The following is a 16,682-nucleotide window of genomic DNA, read 5'->3' as shown; positions in this document are numbered from 1 at the left end:
TTCTCGAAGTAACGTTTTGCTGAATAAATAAATTATTATTATAAAATTTATGATCGTGTAGTTGCGTGAATGTTTTATCGGTGATTTTGTATTCCATATTCAGGAAAGAATATAATAATTGCAGAAGGTTTCATCGTCCAAAAGTTATGTAGGAATTTTTATACACTCGTGACGACGTTACTTTCAAAAATGTCAAACCCTGCAAAACAAGATTCTATTTACTTGATAAGGGTTGAAGAGTACTGCGATGCGATTGAATCACATCATAACATGTCGGAAGACGAGCAATTCCAATTCGACAATTACGTCGAATGCCTAACGTTTCGCATGTGAAGTTAAGGAAAAACATGCCAATCTGCGTTATCAGGACATTAAGTTCAGTCATCGCCACCAATTGGCGACTTTCATCGATAATTTTACGACAAAGAAAGATTGTAAGCATTGTGGATTAAATTGTGATGAAAGTTATTATGTGGATATCTTTCAAGATTCTACGTGTTGTTGTAAAATAGAACGCAAGTGTTGACGCAGAAGATTTTAAATATTGCTGCTATGTCGAGCATAAGCTTTACACAACTTGGAAGTTTTCAATTACATGGGCTGAATTATTCTTGATCTTCCATATTACCGATTGGAGCAACAGTGAATGAATTGAAAGGAAATAGTAAGCCTGAATGAAGGCAACGCAGTTGGCGCTGACAACATTTCCAGTCGTTTTCGCAAGTATGTAGCAGACATCATAGCATTTTGACTACCAGAGTTTTCCAATAGTTCACTTCGATTAAGAATATTTCCATTTTCACTGAAAATCGCTAGAGTAATTCCAATCTTTAAATCTGCAATACAAACAAGTTTCAAATTACAGACCCATATCCATTTTATCTGCTGTTGATAAGATATTTGATCTAATTCAAAGAAGGCTAAAGAACTTTTTTATGAAGCATGATGTAATTAATAGTTAACAGTTCGGTTTTCAAAGCAACAATTCCACGTCACATGCCATCCTAGATACAATTTCTCATATATACGACAAATTGGACTGGAAAGTTGTGTCATTATGGTATTAGGGGGATAGCAAATTAACTTCTTACTAGTTATTTGACAAGTGGAGCTCGATATGTTCAAATAGGTACATATTGTTCCTCTGTCTTACCTGTGACCCAAGGGTTCGCAGGGATCTTGTTTGGGACCAATTCGGTTTTTAATCTATATCAATGATCTTGCACACAGCTCCACTATGTTTTTCAAATTGTTCGTTGACGATAGGAACCTTCTCGATAGTGACAAGTCTCATGATGTGCTCCAGTTCAGATTGAATACTGAAATAAAAAAGGTTGCAAATTGGATGGAACTTAACAAAATAATATTAAATGTGGATGAATCAAAAACTTTGTTGGTAACACCTAATAGACCCAAACACATTGATGGCCTAAAAATCCAAACTAGGGGGAACTATATCTGAAAATGTGGAATCGTATAAATATCTTGGCATCCATATTGATAATAAATTGAACTGGGATATTCAAATATCCAGCATTACCGTTAAATTATCTAAGGCGGAAGGAATGCTGTATAAACTTCGTTCATACACATCAATGTCAACTTTACGTATGGTTTATTATTATACTGTTTCAGTCCCATATCCAATATGCTATTATGAGGGGGGGGGGGGGGGGGGGGGGGGGGGGCAGCAAGCACAAAGTTACTGCATCGCATGCAAAACAGGGCAATTCGAGCTCTTACACGTGCCGGACCTCTGTCAAATTTAGACTTCTACTATTATAAGATGAAAATACTTAAAATTGCTGATATTTATAAAACTGAAGTGCTGAAAATTATGCACCACACTATAATAATAAGCTGTCTATTACATTCTCCAGCTATTTCGTTGAGCAAAGCGTCATTCACTCTCATGCAACTCGACCTTCTGCCAATAGCTCTTATTATATGACTCGCCATTCATCCAGCCGTAAACAAAATTTCATTAAGTTCATGGGCATAAAACTTTGGAATATGCTTCCAGTTACTATACGCTCTAAGAACTATAATACATTCCAAAAAAAATTAAAAAATCCCCAATTCTAATTCACCGGTCATCAGGTCTATTTCTGTTACGGGTTTTGATGCCAAATTCGCTAAATTTGCTAAATGTAATGTTTTTCTTATTTGATCATATCATTCGTTTTGATTGTTACCGAATATTTTCACTATTTCTACACGAGCCTTGATGCCTAAATCTCCTCGTTATGATTTACCTCAACTTAATCTCTCATATAGTTAATTCTGTTGCCCAAATTTTATTTATGTATCCATGACTCCAAAACCAATCCCATATTGTGGTTGCTGGGAATTCCCCTTAATTTATCTCCGCAAGATAGCGTCATATTAGTCAGAAGGGTACTCTCGAAGTATCTGAACCAAGATGGCGGACACTGGAACGTAGTATGTGTACCAGGTTGGGGTTAGGCAATAATTTTATTCCAATTTTCCTTATTTCAGTTATATTACGAGTTCGGGGACTGGCCAGGTGACTCTCGTAGTATTGGTACCTGAAATTATGGCCTAACCCTAACCTGGTACACATACTACGTTTCGGTGTCCGCCATCTTGGTTCACATACTTCGAGAGTATAGTCAGAAGCATGACAATTGTAACTGCGCCGACCCGAGCCTGACGCTGTCAATTTAAACATTTTTTCTCCGACTGACTCTCTCGTTTTTCATGTATATTTCCCATTTAGCTATTTTCTCCTGACTGACTCCCTCAATTCAATATACATTTTTCAAATTCTGTTCATTCAAAAAAAAAAAACAAGAGAGCAATGCTCAAATACGTGGAAACGGAGAGCAAAACTTAATGTTATCATAAATCCCCCAAAATCATATACGTTAACTTACCCAATAGCCGTATCGAAGCCGAAAAACTCGATTAAACGGACAAACCTCAGAGACAACTCGACTACACAGGTACCGGTGACGGTACTACAGGTATGGTCGTAGCTCCTGTGACGATGATCCAATCTTCGTGATTCACTTTCAACTTCAATTGAAAAACTAACCGGGTCACTTCCGTATTGCCAGATCAGGTCTCACAGTTCACCGCTCCCCATAAAAAATTTCCCACTTTCGTTAAGCACCAGATCCACCGACGTTCTCTGAGCACGAGATCGGCTGATATGCGACGAGGAACCGCCACATGGTGGCAAATACGAATTCCATAGAGCTCACAGAAATATTTGAAATAAATAAAAGTAATAGCCTTCTAATCTAGACAATCGAAAGAAAAATTTAATCTTTCCCCATTTAGACAATCGGTCCAGTAATCAAAGTGAAAAGCGACTTTTTCATAACAATAAAATTCTATGTCAAAGAACAACATAATAACAAAACGATCCCTAGGTCAACTACGTGTCCTAATATGTTTCAATACTGTTTATTTGACGTCATCTGCTACTGTATACAGCAATTTAGGTGTCGCTGACACGTTAACTTTATAGTTTATGCGCGGCTCCCCGTTTATTGCAATCGAATTATTGTACGTCTGTTATTTTTTTTCTCCTAATTGAATTATTCTTACTGTTTATTTGTATGATATTTCATGCACGACGGAAATAAATATCTGAATCTGATTCTATTGGAAATGCCTTCCAATTTTTTATATCTACACGCGTCTCAAAACAGGTAGAATAAATATCTTCCTATTTGAACAGATGTTTTAACTGCGATATTGAACTTATTATGACTATTATAGGCACTACTGGTTGTTTTGCCAAACATCTATTGACACTGCATATTTTTATGGTTTTGAAAATGTTCTGCTGCCAACTGGACAAACCATTATTATTGAAACAGCCCAAAAGTAATCGAGATAAAATCGCAAAACACATCACTGCACTTGTCCGACGAAATCAGGCTAGGATGTGGCCAATGAAATTTCTTTCGAATAAAAAAGAATCGAATGATGTCATCAATTATATTTTCTGATAATTTACATATTAAAATAATCAAGTCGAATTTATGTAAGCCATGAACGCCAAAGATCTACTTTTTCTTCCAATTTTATACTTTGTCGTCAACACCTTCGCTTTCCATGGTATCTGTAGGGAACCAAAATATATATCGAACATTGCTAAATTTACGTTTAAGATGAATTACCAGGTATGTTGTTATTGAATTCTACGTGCATTTCTCTCTAGGGCGACTTTAATGTCTAGGTTAAAATCATTCCCAGATCACCTTGCTTAACGATAACAGACCACCAGCTATAAATAACCTTCCATTTCTATAACATAGTCATAGTTTGAAATGTTCAGATATGGTTTTTCAATTTGTTTTGCGTGAATGCGGGGATGATCATGTGCGAGAGGATTGCTGGACTCCTCGCCGCCGCAGGGTGGTTCACGTAACCGCTGGTCGGTTACGGCTTCCTCTACCATCAAGTCCATGCTTTCGAAAAAACAAATAACTGGCTAACTAATGCCATACCCGACCTGGACTGGTAACCGGACGAGAGGCCGTGGTTCGCCATATGAGTAAGCCGCCTTACCACTTTCCTCTCCCCCGGGATAAATATGTAAAATCCTACCCTGTCCTAATGTGAGTTCTCTCTGCCGGTTGAAATGAAATGAAATGCAGTATATAAAACGACAAGCGAATATATGAAAATTATCATCACCATATTGTATATGTAATAAAATATACAATTTATAAAACCGAAAACAATATACACCTGTTGCGACAAATAATATCACTTTTACTTTTCATTACTTAATCTCCTCACGTATTTTAGTTATCTGTCAATCGCAGATAACAACGGCTAGTGAGTGACAGTTTTCCGTATAACATCTCTCTTTTAGTTTATCAAGTGAGCTCATTTACGGCCACATTTCACTGTGCGATCCCGTTTGGAATTGGGATGAACCTTAATATATATATTCAGTAATTGAAACGAATTTAATCAACTCATTGCTTAGTTGCCCATTCGTTCAGATATATGCAACTTTTCAGATTATAGATATTACAAACCGTGGTATTTTTAACCGCGCCGAAGGCAAACAAATTTATTACAATTGCAGCATAAATCTTCGTCGAGTTTAAGCTGGTTTAATTGCGCACGTGGGTATGTTTCTGTTATTTTTGTAAATATTTTAGCTGGGCAGATCTATCGATGGTAAAAGCTTGAGAGAAAGTTTCGATTTGTGATTGCTATAAAACCAACTTCAAGTCATCTGCTCTCGGCATTTGCGAATGAACATGATGCGTAAGACAAAGAAAATGTCGGAGTTATGTTTAATCGTTTTGGCCTGCTATGTAATAATTTGTAAAGGTGATTTTGCGCCAAGTCATGAAGAGGAAACTACTTTAACCAACTGCCTTCTAAAAGAGTGAGTATTTAAATCAAGAAATTCTATTCTTGTTCTTTCTCTGAATAAGAATATATATTCAGTTTTTGAACTCTGCCATGTTGCAAATAATGCAATAGGAAGGACGTTCAATAGCATGAAAGATTGTGCTTTTAAAAGACAAACACAAATTATGAGTCACGCAGAGAACATTTTAACCATGGCGATCGTGACCTAGTTCAGGATTGGTGAAGAATAAATTATTCCAGAACGTATTCTGCTCTCCCTGTATTAGGCGCGTAGAGATAGTATCATTTGAGTGAACGATTTCAATCGTAGGTGCAACTTTTAAATTTTTCACACTGTCTAGTTATCTATCATGTTTAGAAGGCAACTAAATTGATATTGCTGCTTTGCTAAATTGGGAAATATTGCCTGTAAAATCAACATACCTTGTCGTATCGTAAACTGGCTATTTCTCTGTTTGTTCAAATAGAAAATACATGCACTAAACTACGCGAAAGATTTTTTTAATAAATACAGAAATATATCATTTTATTAATTGGCCATGGTCAGATGGTGGTACATTGAACAATATCTTGGATTCACAAAATCAAATATACGGTAATGAATAAATATATAATTTCTTGGGTTATTTTTCAACTCTATATATACTGATATACCAGTATCAGAGTATACAGATATACTGCTATAATCAGATATGTATTTAATAAAGAAAATAGAAACATATCTACTTTCAGGTCGGGACATCGTTGTCGTCATGTTAAAAGTTTACTACGAACTGATAGAAGCAAACGTGAGTACACAACTTCAATTTTAACAAAATGAATCTTTTACGTTCTTGATTGATCAAATTGTGGCTGTGGTAAGTCAATAACGTAGGTGCAGTGTATGTCTGTATGTATTCTAGTTCTAATATGTCAGACCCAATATTTTGCCTTGCAATAAACTATTTTTTCGTACATGGCCCTTCTTGGCACAAACTTCTTTGATTACAGGATTAAGCGGTCTACTGTTCAAAAGGATTATTTTTTTGTTAAATAAACTGAAACTTTTTATTTAGACAATTACTGCAAACACAAAGTATCAGGTACAAACGGTGTTTGCTTGCATGCTCAAACTTGGCAGAATGGTGCGATTGGCAGGCAATAATGTTCGCCTTAATTGTAAACTGGCTTTCCCGCGTGCAGTCTGACAGTCTTGCGTTATTTCTGATCGGCTACTTAGCCCAGATGATATTGCAGTATTGTGATATCGCCGTTACGAGACCGTCTGAAGCAAAAAAGCGTCGAAATTTTGAAAGTCAAATGACAAAACAAAATTTTGACTAGTCCTCGAAATTGCAGATCAGCAGATAGGGTTGTAGGTTAAGCCGTAGACTTATTAAGTCACTTGATTGCGCAAAAAGTAGACACATGCAACCCGTGAAAAAAATGCGGGATACATCTGTTAGCACTTCAGTAGTTTATGTTAGTAATCTAAAATCACTCATTTTAAAGTTATCGTGCTTGAAGTTGGTGATTATTTTTGCTTTGTACGACTTTTGTTGATAAAGGAAAGATGTAATTTTGTAGGTGTTGATCAGAGTTCGGGCGCCGGCAACATCGCACGTAATACAGTAATAAGTGGCGAATAGTTTTAAACTTGCGGTATTTTATCTGGATAACCGTAGTCGTTATTTTATAAAGTTTCATAATGTATAGAAGGTTTACATTACATATACTATGCGTGTTTTTTAATCAAATCTCGGAGTTTAACTAGATGTGGTATGAACTGAGTTTCATAGAGGTTAAAGTACATAATAGGAGCGTCAGTAAGTAAAATCAGAATTGATTGAGGATTCGGTAAAAATGACGTGGACTCGAAATCGAATATGAGTCCAAAGAATGCGTGGATTCTACTCGAATCCGAATCTAGGTACGTCCCTCTAAATATATATATTATATTTTATTAATTAAATTACGGACTCGTTTGCGCCCGCTACAGTAATTCTACCACCAAAGCCCCATGTCGCACCTGCTGATGGTAGATATGCCGACAAGGAAAAGTATAATATGTTATATGAAAAATGGAGTTTGTAAAAGGGCCTGAATCATGGTGGGTTCGAAGGTTCAGAAGAACGCAGTCCGTTATAATATTTATGATAATATATATATATAAAATAATGACACGATATATCAATTGACTTTGACCATTTCGTGGTAGTATAAAACATGCTTCATCATTATTTGTTTCTCGGCAAAATTTATTAAAAGTCAAATAATTGTCAGCCTCATTTTTTGAAATAAAAATGACGAATCGACATTGCAAAGATTATGGAAGTCATACAACTGGGAGTTTATTCAGCTTAAGTATTAAGTAGAATACAGATGGTTTGAAATAAAGATAGACTTAAAGATATATACGTGACAAAGATATGATCAATGTTAATTTAAAAAATTGTTTATTTAGCATGCCATAGTGTAATGTTGTGATGTATAGGTTTTCTAACCACATGTACAGCGTGGATTTTAATTATTTCGTTCAAGTGTGGTAATATCAAAATGCTGTTTGAATATTGTTATTATTTCAGGACATATTTACATTAGAGAACGCCACCAATTTTATCATTTCAATCTATAAAATTTACTTGAAGTTGTAATTATGTAAAGTAGCAATAATGTATATATTGTGTCAGATAGGGAATTCCTGTCGTTATAAATTCGCAATTAACCAATGATTATATCCGCGAAGTGGCCGCAACGCACATGTCCCTGAAACGCACGCGTTACATTGAAACAGCATGAAAAACGTTTTATATTTGCGTTATCCGCAGTCTGTGTCATGTTCATGAAAGCTCAGAAATTCTGGAGATATATAACAATCAACATCTGATTAAAAGTACATATTAAAGTTTTTGGGTTTTTATATTAATATTTTGCAAAGTGTGTTTTTGAAATTGTAATGACTTTTTTATCTTTATGTTCTTGCCACTTGTTAGGAGAAAAATATACATACTCATTCTTGATCTTTTAAGAATTTAGGAAGTCATATTAAAAGCTCTCGAAAGTCCAGCAAATATATAAAATGTAGAATCAATCAAAACAATGTTAGTTCGCCTCTATCTGTCTATTGTTTCCATAATGACGAGGTAGTAATATCTGGTAGGTAGAATCTGTCATTATTCTGGAGTGACCATGTAAATCTATCTATAATATTTTAAATAAATGGTACAAATGAGAATAATTCTTCGAACATTATTTATAATTAATTGTGATTCAATCAAGCTTCATTTTTGTTGTAGGAAGCATTGTAGAAGTAGAAGCCAATATCACGGAAGCCAATGAGTATATATGTGGTGAGTTTATAACGAATATTTGGAGCGTGAAAATGACGTTCACTCCCATAGTATATCGAATGTTTACAGACAACACCTGCTGGTTCAAGGTTACTATGTCTATCAAGTCTAACTCCTTCAGTATCAATTATAGGTGCACTTATCACACTGTTCAGTGGGGCGCTCACCGTCTATGTGACACGAATATACCGCTCACAATTCCAGGTACTTAACATACCACACCAGGTAAAAAATAAATATTTTAATAAATCCTTATCCGAATTTGTAACTGGGCGAGGTTTTGAGTACTTGTTATATCGAGTTACACTTGTCGTGGGCCTTTGTGACAATGCAATACGTCAACAACTAATATATCTGTATTACTTGTTCAGCTTTGAATGATTATCAAAACAGCAAAAAAACTACGGCAGAAGTGAAGAAAGCTATATTGGACATTGGAAGCTGCAGTAACATTTTCAAGTCAGTGCGAAAAACTTGGAAAGCTTTTTTAGGCAAGAGAAGATACGAGATGCACATCCGATCCTCAGCGTGGCAAAAAACAAATGGTACAAGGACAACTGCTCGCTTCCCCACACATCATCTAGCACGAAGGTATACAATATTAAAACACAATATTATGGACAAAATTATATTGCTTTTTGCAACTTATCTTTGCAAAAAATAAAAATCACATTTTTATCGTACACAGCAATTTTGTGGGAAGATTCATGATAAATTCGACATAACAGAATTGATTTTGTTAAGTTTCAGATCATAAGAGATTTCGTCTTACTTACTTTAGATGAGTTTAATAAGAAATACTGTCGTTGTTAAATCTATATATTTCAAATGATAGCCATGCCTGGAATTTTTTTTTTTTCACTTGTAATTATTTTTCAGATATTTTCGTGAAGATATACATGACATTGATCTCGTTATTTCTCGCTCTGGGAGAGCGGATATTGAAACATATGGGAGGTACAAAGTCACTCTATATTTCTCACCAACCTCGAGCTTTAATGATAAGGTTATCATTCATCAAAGTGTTCAGGTACAAATGAGATAAACACATTATTCCATTGGTTGTGAAACACAAGATTATAATATTATTTCAACAGATCATAAATCAAAATAGGAGTACGATCTATTTCATATTATCTGCCTATGCCATTGCTACGATTTTGTTATCGACATTGGGAACAATGTACTATAAGGGATGGAACTTTACACATTTAAAATTTCCCACGGCGATGTATGACATTTATAAATGACTGGAAACCAAGTCTACGATAATAAAATTTCACAAATATTTTTTTGCAGAAAAGCATAGTAGCATAGTTCAGAGTGCAAATGTACAAAAAAATATAAGATTAGAGGATAAGAGTAATTCTGCACCCAACGACTTTATCTGATGTTCGGACCAAAATTTAATTCTTATAATATTTGCACAATCAGATTTATTTCATGTACATTCAGTAGTCATCGGAATATTATTTTCTAGATATTCTTGGCGCTTATCATTTTCAGTAGGCTAATTATAAATTGATAGCACTTCGACAAAATAATATGTTGCCCGCAAGCTTCGTAAGCTTTACATAACATTTGACTAGTAATATGACTGTGGGATGAAGATCAAGATTGTATCTAATTGGCTTGTTGAAATATTCAGGCCACTTGCCCGTCGGGAGGACGAAAACGTTACTTTGTGGTTGGTTTGAATGAAAATGGCAGAAGAATCGTCTCAGATTGGTTTATGCGGGAAAATGATGAGATTGAGTTTGACGTCGAAGTATTGCCGCAAAAACAAATTCTGCAAGGTAATAAGTACATTAGTGTCATTGCGTCACCAATACTGCAAAAACCACAAACGAGCCATCAACATGTAAATTCTTAGATATGAACGTCTACTTATCTCTAGGTCTACACTCATAACTTTCTTTGCTACTTATTTTCGTTGTAGCAAAACATAACCGAATATAAATATATTATATATGGGATTAATGAAAAAACAATTTTTTTTTCCGCGGCGTTACGGTTTCGTGTTTGTCGCTAATCGAAATTCCATGTTATTTGTATATTTGCAAGGGGATATTTCGTTGCTTAGGATATTTTTCGTGAGCTTGAACAGACTGCATAAATACGTAAACCGCTCGTAGCCATTCGTGAATCCATTCGTGAGCGATGTAAATATCCAGACATATTCTTATAACAGTTTTACCATAGGTGCATACGACCGCAGAAATCCTTTAATTTTGGTTCAATTAAAATCAAGATTTATATACAATTCGGAAAATAGTGTAGAATGCGATTCCATGATTTATTTTCTTTGAGCTTTCATTTTACTCATAAACATTTAAAGATTATAGTTATGAATAATTTCACTTATTCCTAATCCAAATTTCATAATTTCAATTAGGATTATTTGTCCCATAAAAATAATATTATTTAAATTATTATAAACATTGCCAAAACTTATCTTATAATAAATAATGCTAATTTTTAAGTGACGTCATTTCGCGTCAGCTATTATTAAAAAGTTGGCTGCTTTGGGTATGTGGTATCTGAAAACTTTTAAATACTTCCTTTTACAGTAATGTTACAAATAACAAAATGAGCTTTACTGGCAAACCGGAATACGCAACAGCTTAGTTTCACACTGCCGTCGTTTAACTTTCGTTAAGTTTCCCCTTGGTGGCGTTTATCGCCTCATAGTGAGCACATGCAATAGTGCTCGAGAAACTCTTGTGGGGTTTCAAAACGTTATAAATGGCTATCTGTCCTAACTCGTATTAAAATACTATCAGAAATGTGCTCATCATTTTGAGGGGGCATTTGTTTCACAAGGAAAATAATAAGTCGAACATATTCTTCCGTAAGCCGAAACTTGTACGTTTCGTTTTACCGAAAGCTGATAAACATTTTAAAACTGTTGAATTAAATCGAAATCAATTGAATTTATACATATTTAGAAGCATTCTTACCATTGCTCGAAGTATATCCTATATGATTCCTCACAATCTACCACGTCTATCAACTCTGTTTGCGTTCCGTTATTATTCAGCCGATGCCATTTTAGTGTATTATGAGACCCTATATTATAATAATGGTATTATTGTCACGTTTTTCGAAATTACGAGAAGTATGAAAATATACTTTTAGAATCACCGTAATATATTTATTGCGTTGTTAGGAAGAGTTTGGTTATCCCGCTCTATATCTATATATCATGCTTGGTGATTTAACACAGATGTCATTTGCTCTATTTCCACCACCCTCTACCAGATGATTAAGCAATCAAACGCAGTTATATGAAACATTTATTTAAAACCTTGTACATAAATGATCACTCGCTCTAAAAACGTCATCGTTGCACGCGTTCAAATGTTGTCAAATCATGTGCCTATGCTCACCGTTCATACGAGTGCATGTTGAAGTTTATTGATCATTCTCGTTTTTTTCTGTGTGTGTGCTTTGTGATTTTTCATTGAAGATGCATATTCTTTGCCAAAAGTATGTCACATAAACACGGGATATTATTTTAAGTTTCATTCTTTTATATATTCTGTTGTCGGTCCGCTGGGAACAATTATTTGGTCTATTTATATTTATTCAAACTATATTTCAGAGCAGGTTCGAGGCATATTTCTACTACATTTACTCGTAGGCCGGTTTAATTCTAGCTTGTTAACAAATAGCCTACACACAAGTCGTGCTTGGAAAAGTTTTGCACTATAATGCTGAATGATTATCGCACCAATATATACCATTCACATTGAACAGGATTGATTGAAAGCATTCTGCCACTCTTCTACCGATTAGATTTTGCGTTAAACTATTGACTTAATTGTAACAGTAAACTGAAGATCTAGTAGAAAACAATCCGGTCGATTTATCAAATGAGAGGCGGGGTGGCGGAATGCGTGATTCCTTTGGTTGGGAATGACATCTGCGCCAGAAGACGAGTCCTCCCCCATTTTAGTGAATTTATTTATCTTAACACTATTACCTGTTACTCCAAAATGGGATAAAATGTAAGAAGCAATAATAATTGACCCAATGGCGTTTCGCGGAAAGTTGGTTAAGAAAGTGACATCATAACATGGCATGACTATTTCGCTGGAAATGCCTTCAACCGACCTAGACCTAGTACATAGTATAGACACTATGTCTCGTACTCCCTTTTTGCTTTCGATAGAATAATTGATAAAAAATATTTCAAGCATTCCATTCTAAATAATTCAAATATACTTCCTTGTCGACAAATTGACAATTTTCAAAGTGATGATAAAACAGCAATGTAGAAACAGGAAATAATTAGGAATAATTTTGTAAGTTAACGACCGAAACTCCCACGATAAATTTGGAATTTGCAGTGACCTCCGTTGTGTAATCTTTTTGAATACGCTTATCCCAATTTCTGCGTCGACGTTGGGCACGAAATTTCTGTATTAATACGGAATTTATTATACCGCAGCGCAGACATAAATAAACATCAGATCTTAATGATTATGCTCAGGTTCAATACATTCGTTTCGAAAATTCCGACGGGAGATGTAAGGCTGTCACTTATTTTTATGTTTACAATGGTTTCATAATTAGGCGTTAGATCTCATCGTATATCAATCGCTTTTGAATCAACAACGATTGTCTAATTGTAGTATAAAATGAAATAAATGTTGTTATATATGAACACATTGCCTGTAATTAAAATTTCATGGTTTTGAACAGGTGGTCTTCAACGAAATGTTACATACCATGAAAGTGAATTTGACGTCGAAATACAAGTTTCAGCAATAGTTTTCCACTTGGAAAGCAAAACAGACATTTTGCCGCTACCAACTGGACTCATTGATCGCTCCGAGAAAAGAGGTGGGAATATAGGTCAAAAAAATAAATAAAAATGAGCCTTAGGGAAGGAACATATGACGTATTTGACTAATCTACTTGTGGTATCTGCGGTAACACGTTTATGAATTGTGAAGCGGTTGCAAGTTTAAACGAGTAGGCTACCTTTGATGTAAAATACATTTTACAAATTGAGATAAGATCTAAGAAGTTAATGAAACCAAGTGGAAGATATACGGGTGTACTGGCATGCACCGTCGGAATTTAATGCCTATGTGGTATCACGCTTACAATACCTTTGCCTATTATGCCGATGAGAAGTTTTGATTTCAAAATACGGACCCAAGGCATGTTACGAATTAAATATTTGCGTTATAACCAGCAGCACAAACAAAAGTTTTATACGTGCTGCTATGTGCACTTGGTATGATAACTCCGCCCATGGTATAATAACATTTCAATCTTTGTGTTTCTGCCACGTGAACCTAATCTGGGCATTTGATAAAAGCTTTAAAGTTGCTGAATTTGGGAATATATAAAGCAAATGACGTGTGCCACCACGGCATTGCCTTAGGCAATTATTTCTTAATTTGAATATATATCATGTAAAATTACAACTCAAAAAAAAAAGTTGAAATATAATTGTAATATTTATAATTGTAATTTAATCAGAATCATATTGTATAATAATACTTGTACTGATCAGTCATATTATAGTTTTTAAAGTTTGGTGATATTCATTTCAATACATATGGCTATGACAGGACGGATTGATCCGATTCACGATAGGCACAAACGGTCGATAGCAGGAAAAGAAGAAAATTGCCACCGGGAACATTTTTTTGTCAACTACAGGATAAACCAGGTAAATTTAATTAAATTGCGCAACATTTCAATGGGTTTAAAATTAAAGTAGTACTAATCACGTCTTGCTAAAAATGCATTCGCCAGTATTACATGACTTGAGGTAAAGTATCACGGCTTGAGGTATAGGCGTGGCTTTTTTTGTTTTGGCTTCGTAGACATAACATCCAGAAACTAGTGCCTGCTAATCTAATAATATTGGCGACTTTTAATCAGGTTGTGGTAAGGCCGCTAGAGTTTGACCTTGGAGAATGTGTCGGGAGTTGCAAACAAGTTTTTTTCATGGATCTCAACGCAACAAATCACGCATTGAGCATGCAATCGGTGAGCAGATTCCATACGTATTTTCAATAATAGATTTTATTGGCTGCGCAAAATTCAGGAAAATGATACGATATAAGTATTAAGTATATATAAACATTTTTAAGTTAAATCAAAAAAATCTAATTCAATCGAAACAATAATTGCCAAAAGCCATAAATAGTTGTGAGGATATCGAGGTGATATTCAAAACAAAATCACAACAAATATTTATCTGAAAATTATGAGCTTTTTGATAATTTCACCCATTAACCATAAGCCTATTATTTATGTTGGCATTAGATGAAATAAAGTATAGGATCCCAAAAAACGGAATCTCATAAATTTCCTAATTACTTGCACGAATATGAAGTAAATCAATTAATTTTGTCTGCACTTGAACTTCAGTCTGTGCATGATTGTACCCAAAAGTTTCAGAAGTCTAGGACGATTTGCACAATAGTTATGTTCTTTCTAGAATATATTCCAAATGTCGTCTTCGGCGTTAGAGACAGACCTGCATCCATTTTTCAAAATTGTCCATCACTCGCACACACTCCTCTGAGAATTTTTCTGATTTTTGCTGCAATTGTAGCATCGAGTTCACCAAATGTTCTGATAACACTGTCCTTCGAATACCCTTATAGAATAAATGTGGGGGTTTGTCCGATGAATAAGGTACCCACTACAGGTCACTGCTGCATGCTGATAGGCCTTTCTATAAATCTCTCTCTCAAGGGCGTGATTTGATGTGCAAGTCTCTTTGTCATGCTGGAATCACTGGTCATCTCGAGCAATCCCTCTACCTACACTCTACATCTACACTGTCCAAGTGATATCTAGAATTTATTCGGCACCGTCACGTAACGTTCCACATTCACGGGTTGAGCTCTTTTATTTTCTTTCTCAAACTAATATGTGTATTTACGCTATGTTTAAAAATGATTACCCGTGTCGTGCACTTTACTGAGTGTAACGGTCTGTGTAAGATTTCGGAGGTGATGCTCCCCAGTAAATGTCATGTTCTTACAGCGGAAAATACGCTTCAGCAAAAAAACAAAAACAAGTGAGTGATTGACAGTTTTGCGCAACGGATGCAAGTCTGTCTGAAATGGCAGGAGGTAATTGGAACACATTCTGGAGAGAACACAACTACTAGCTTTCTGAAACTTTTGGGTATAATCATACGCAAACAAAATTGAATTATTATTTTTTGTATAAGTGATCAAGAAATTTGTAAATTTTGTTTTCTGTGTCATTCTGTATTTGGTTTTTGAATTCACACTGTACTATTACGTATCCAGGAAAGACGGTACAAACGAAGGGGCTCTACAAATCCTACTCCAACTGTATGCTGCGTGCCGATATCTTTCAGAAGATTCCACTACGTGAAACTAGATGAACGGGGTTCTCTGATGAGTTCTTATGTTGACAACATGGTTTCGGAATACTGCGGTTGTCGATGATTTTGTAAATATGTGCCAAGATGAATATTTCTAACTGGGCATTCGACACCGACGATGTACACTTTGAAGCAAGCTTTTCTAGCTGGTTGAATCCAAAACAAAGTGTTACGTTGATTTGCACGCTCACCACATTCCTATGTTAAAACTCTGGCTTTGTGCCTCTGAGCTTCTATGATGTTTAGTAAATGTAAAAATTGTAAAAACTTTATTAGTATCGCTTTCTTTGCACAAAAAATTGATCAGGTATATGTCACAAGGGGACTAAAGTGGAATTCATGTAGGGGCTTCGGCCTGGGATTCAATGGTTAGTTTAAGAACGTTTACACAAATTGGCTAACAGGATTTACTCTGTTTGTACAACATTTACTAATTACATCGTGTTGCAACGCCTTCCATTCTTTTGTTCAATTTTATAGGATTGTATATTGAGACTTACAGTTTGAGTTATGCGGAGTAAACACTAAAACATTCGTTTCTACATAAAACGCTGAATTACGGATGATCTTGAAAGTTGTTACGCGTACAAGCT

At 35.1% G+C, this 16,682-nt stretch overlaps 1 protein-coding gene across 3 annotated transcripts; it reads left to right on the top strand.

The window, feature by feature from the left end:
* Positions 1-5,136: 5,136 nt before the first annotated feature.
* On the top strand, positions 5,137-16,238 carry LOC120346797 (uncharacterized). Of its 3 annotated transcripts, XM_039416622.2 has the most exons (11): positions 5,137-5,383; positions 6,103-6,158; positions 6,426-6,452; positions 8,646-8,699; positions 9,071-9,290; positions 9,579-9,729; positions 10,348-10,495; positions 13,407-13,547; positions 14,288-14,388; positions 14,604-14,711; positions 15,992-16,238. In XM_039416622.2, exons 1-11 carry the CDS (start codon positions 5,247-5,249, stop codon positions 16,151-16,153), a joined length of 1,305 nt encoding a protein of 434 aa, XP_039272556.2. In that variant the 5' UTR covers positions 5,137-5,246; the 3' UTR covers positions 16,154-16,238. The 3 variants fall into 3 exon arrangements, with proteins under 3 accessions (XP_039272556.2, XP_039272557.2, XP_039272560.2); XM_039416623.2 differs by lacking the exon at positions 6,426-6,452 and having other exon boundaries at positions 5,138-5,383; XM_039416626.2 differs by lacking the exons at positions 5,137-5,383; positions 6,103-6,158; positions 6,426-6,452 and adding exons at positions 8,353-8,505; positions 8,833-8,903.
* The last annotated feature ends 444 nt before the right edge of the window (positions 16,239-16,682 follow it).

This window comes from Styela clava, chromosome 8 (genome assembly GCF_964204865.1).
Source record: "Styela clava chromosome 8, kaStyClav1.hap1.2, whole genome shotgun sequence".
In the NCBI taxonomy this organism is placed as follows: Eukaryota; Metazoa; Chordata; class Ascidiacea; order Stolidobranchia; family Styelidae; genus Styela; species Styela clava.
The sequence above is the reverse complement of the archived record's forward strand: the minus strand, read 5'-3'. Positions and strand labels throughout refer to the sequence as shown.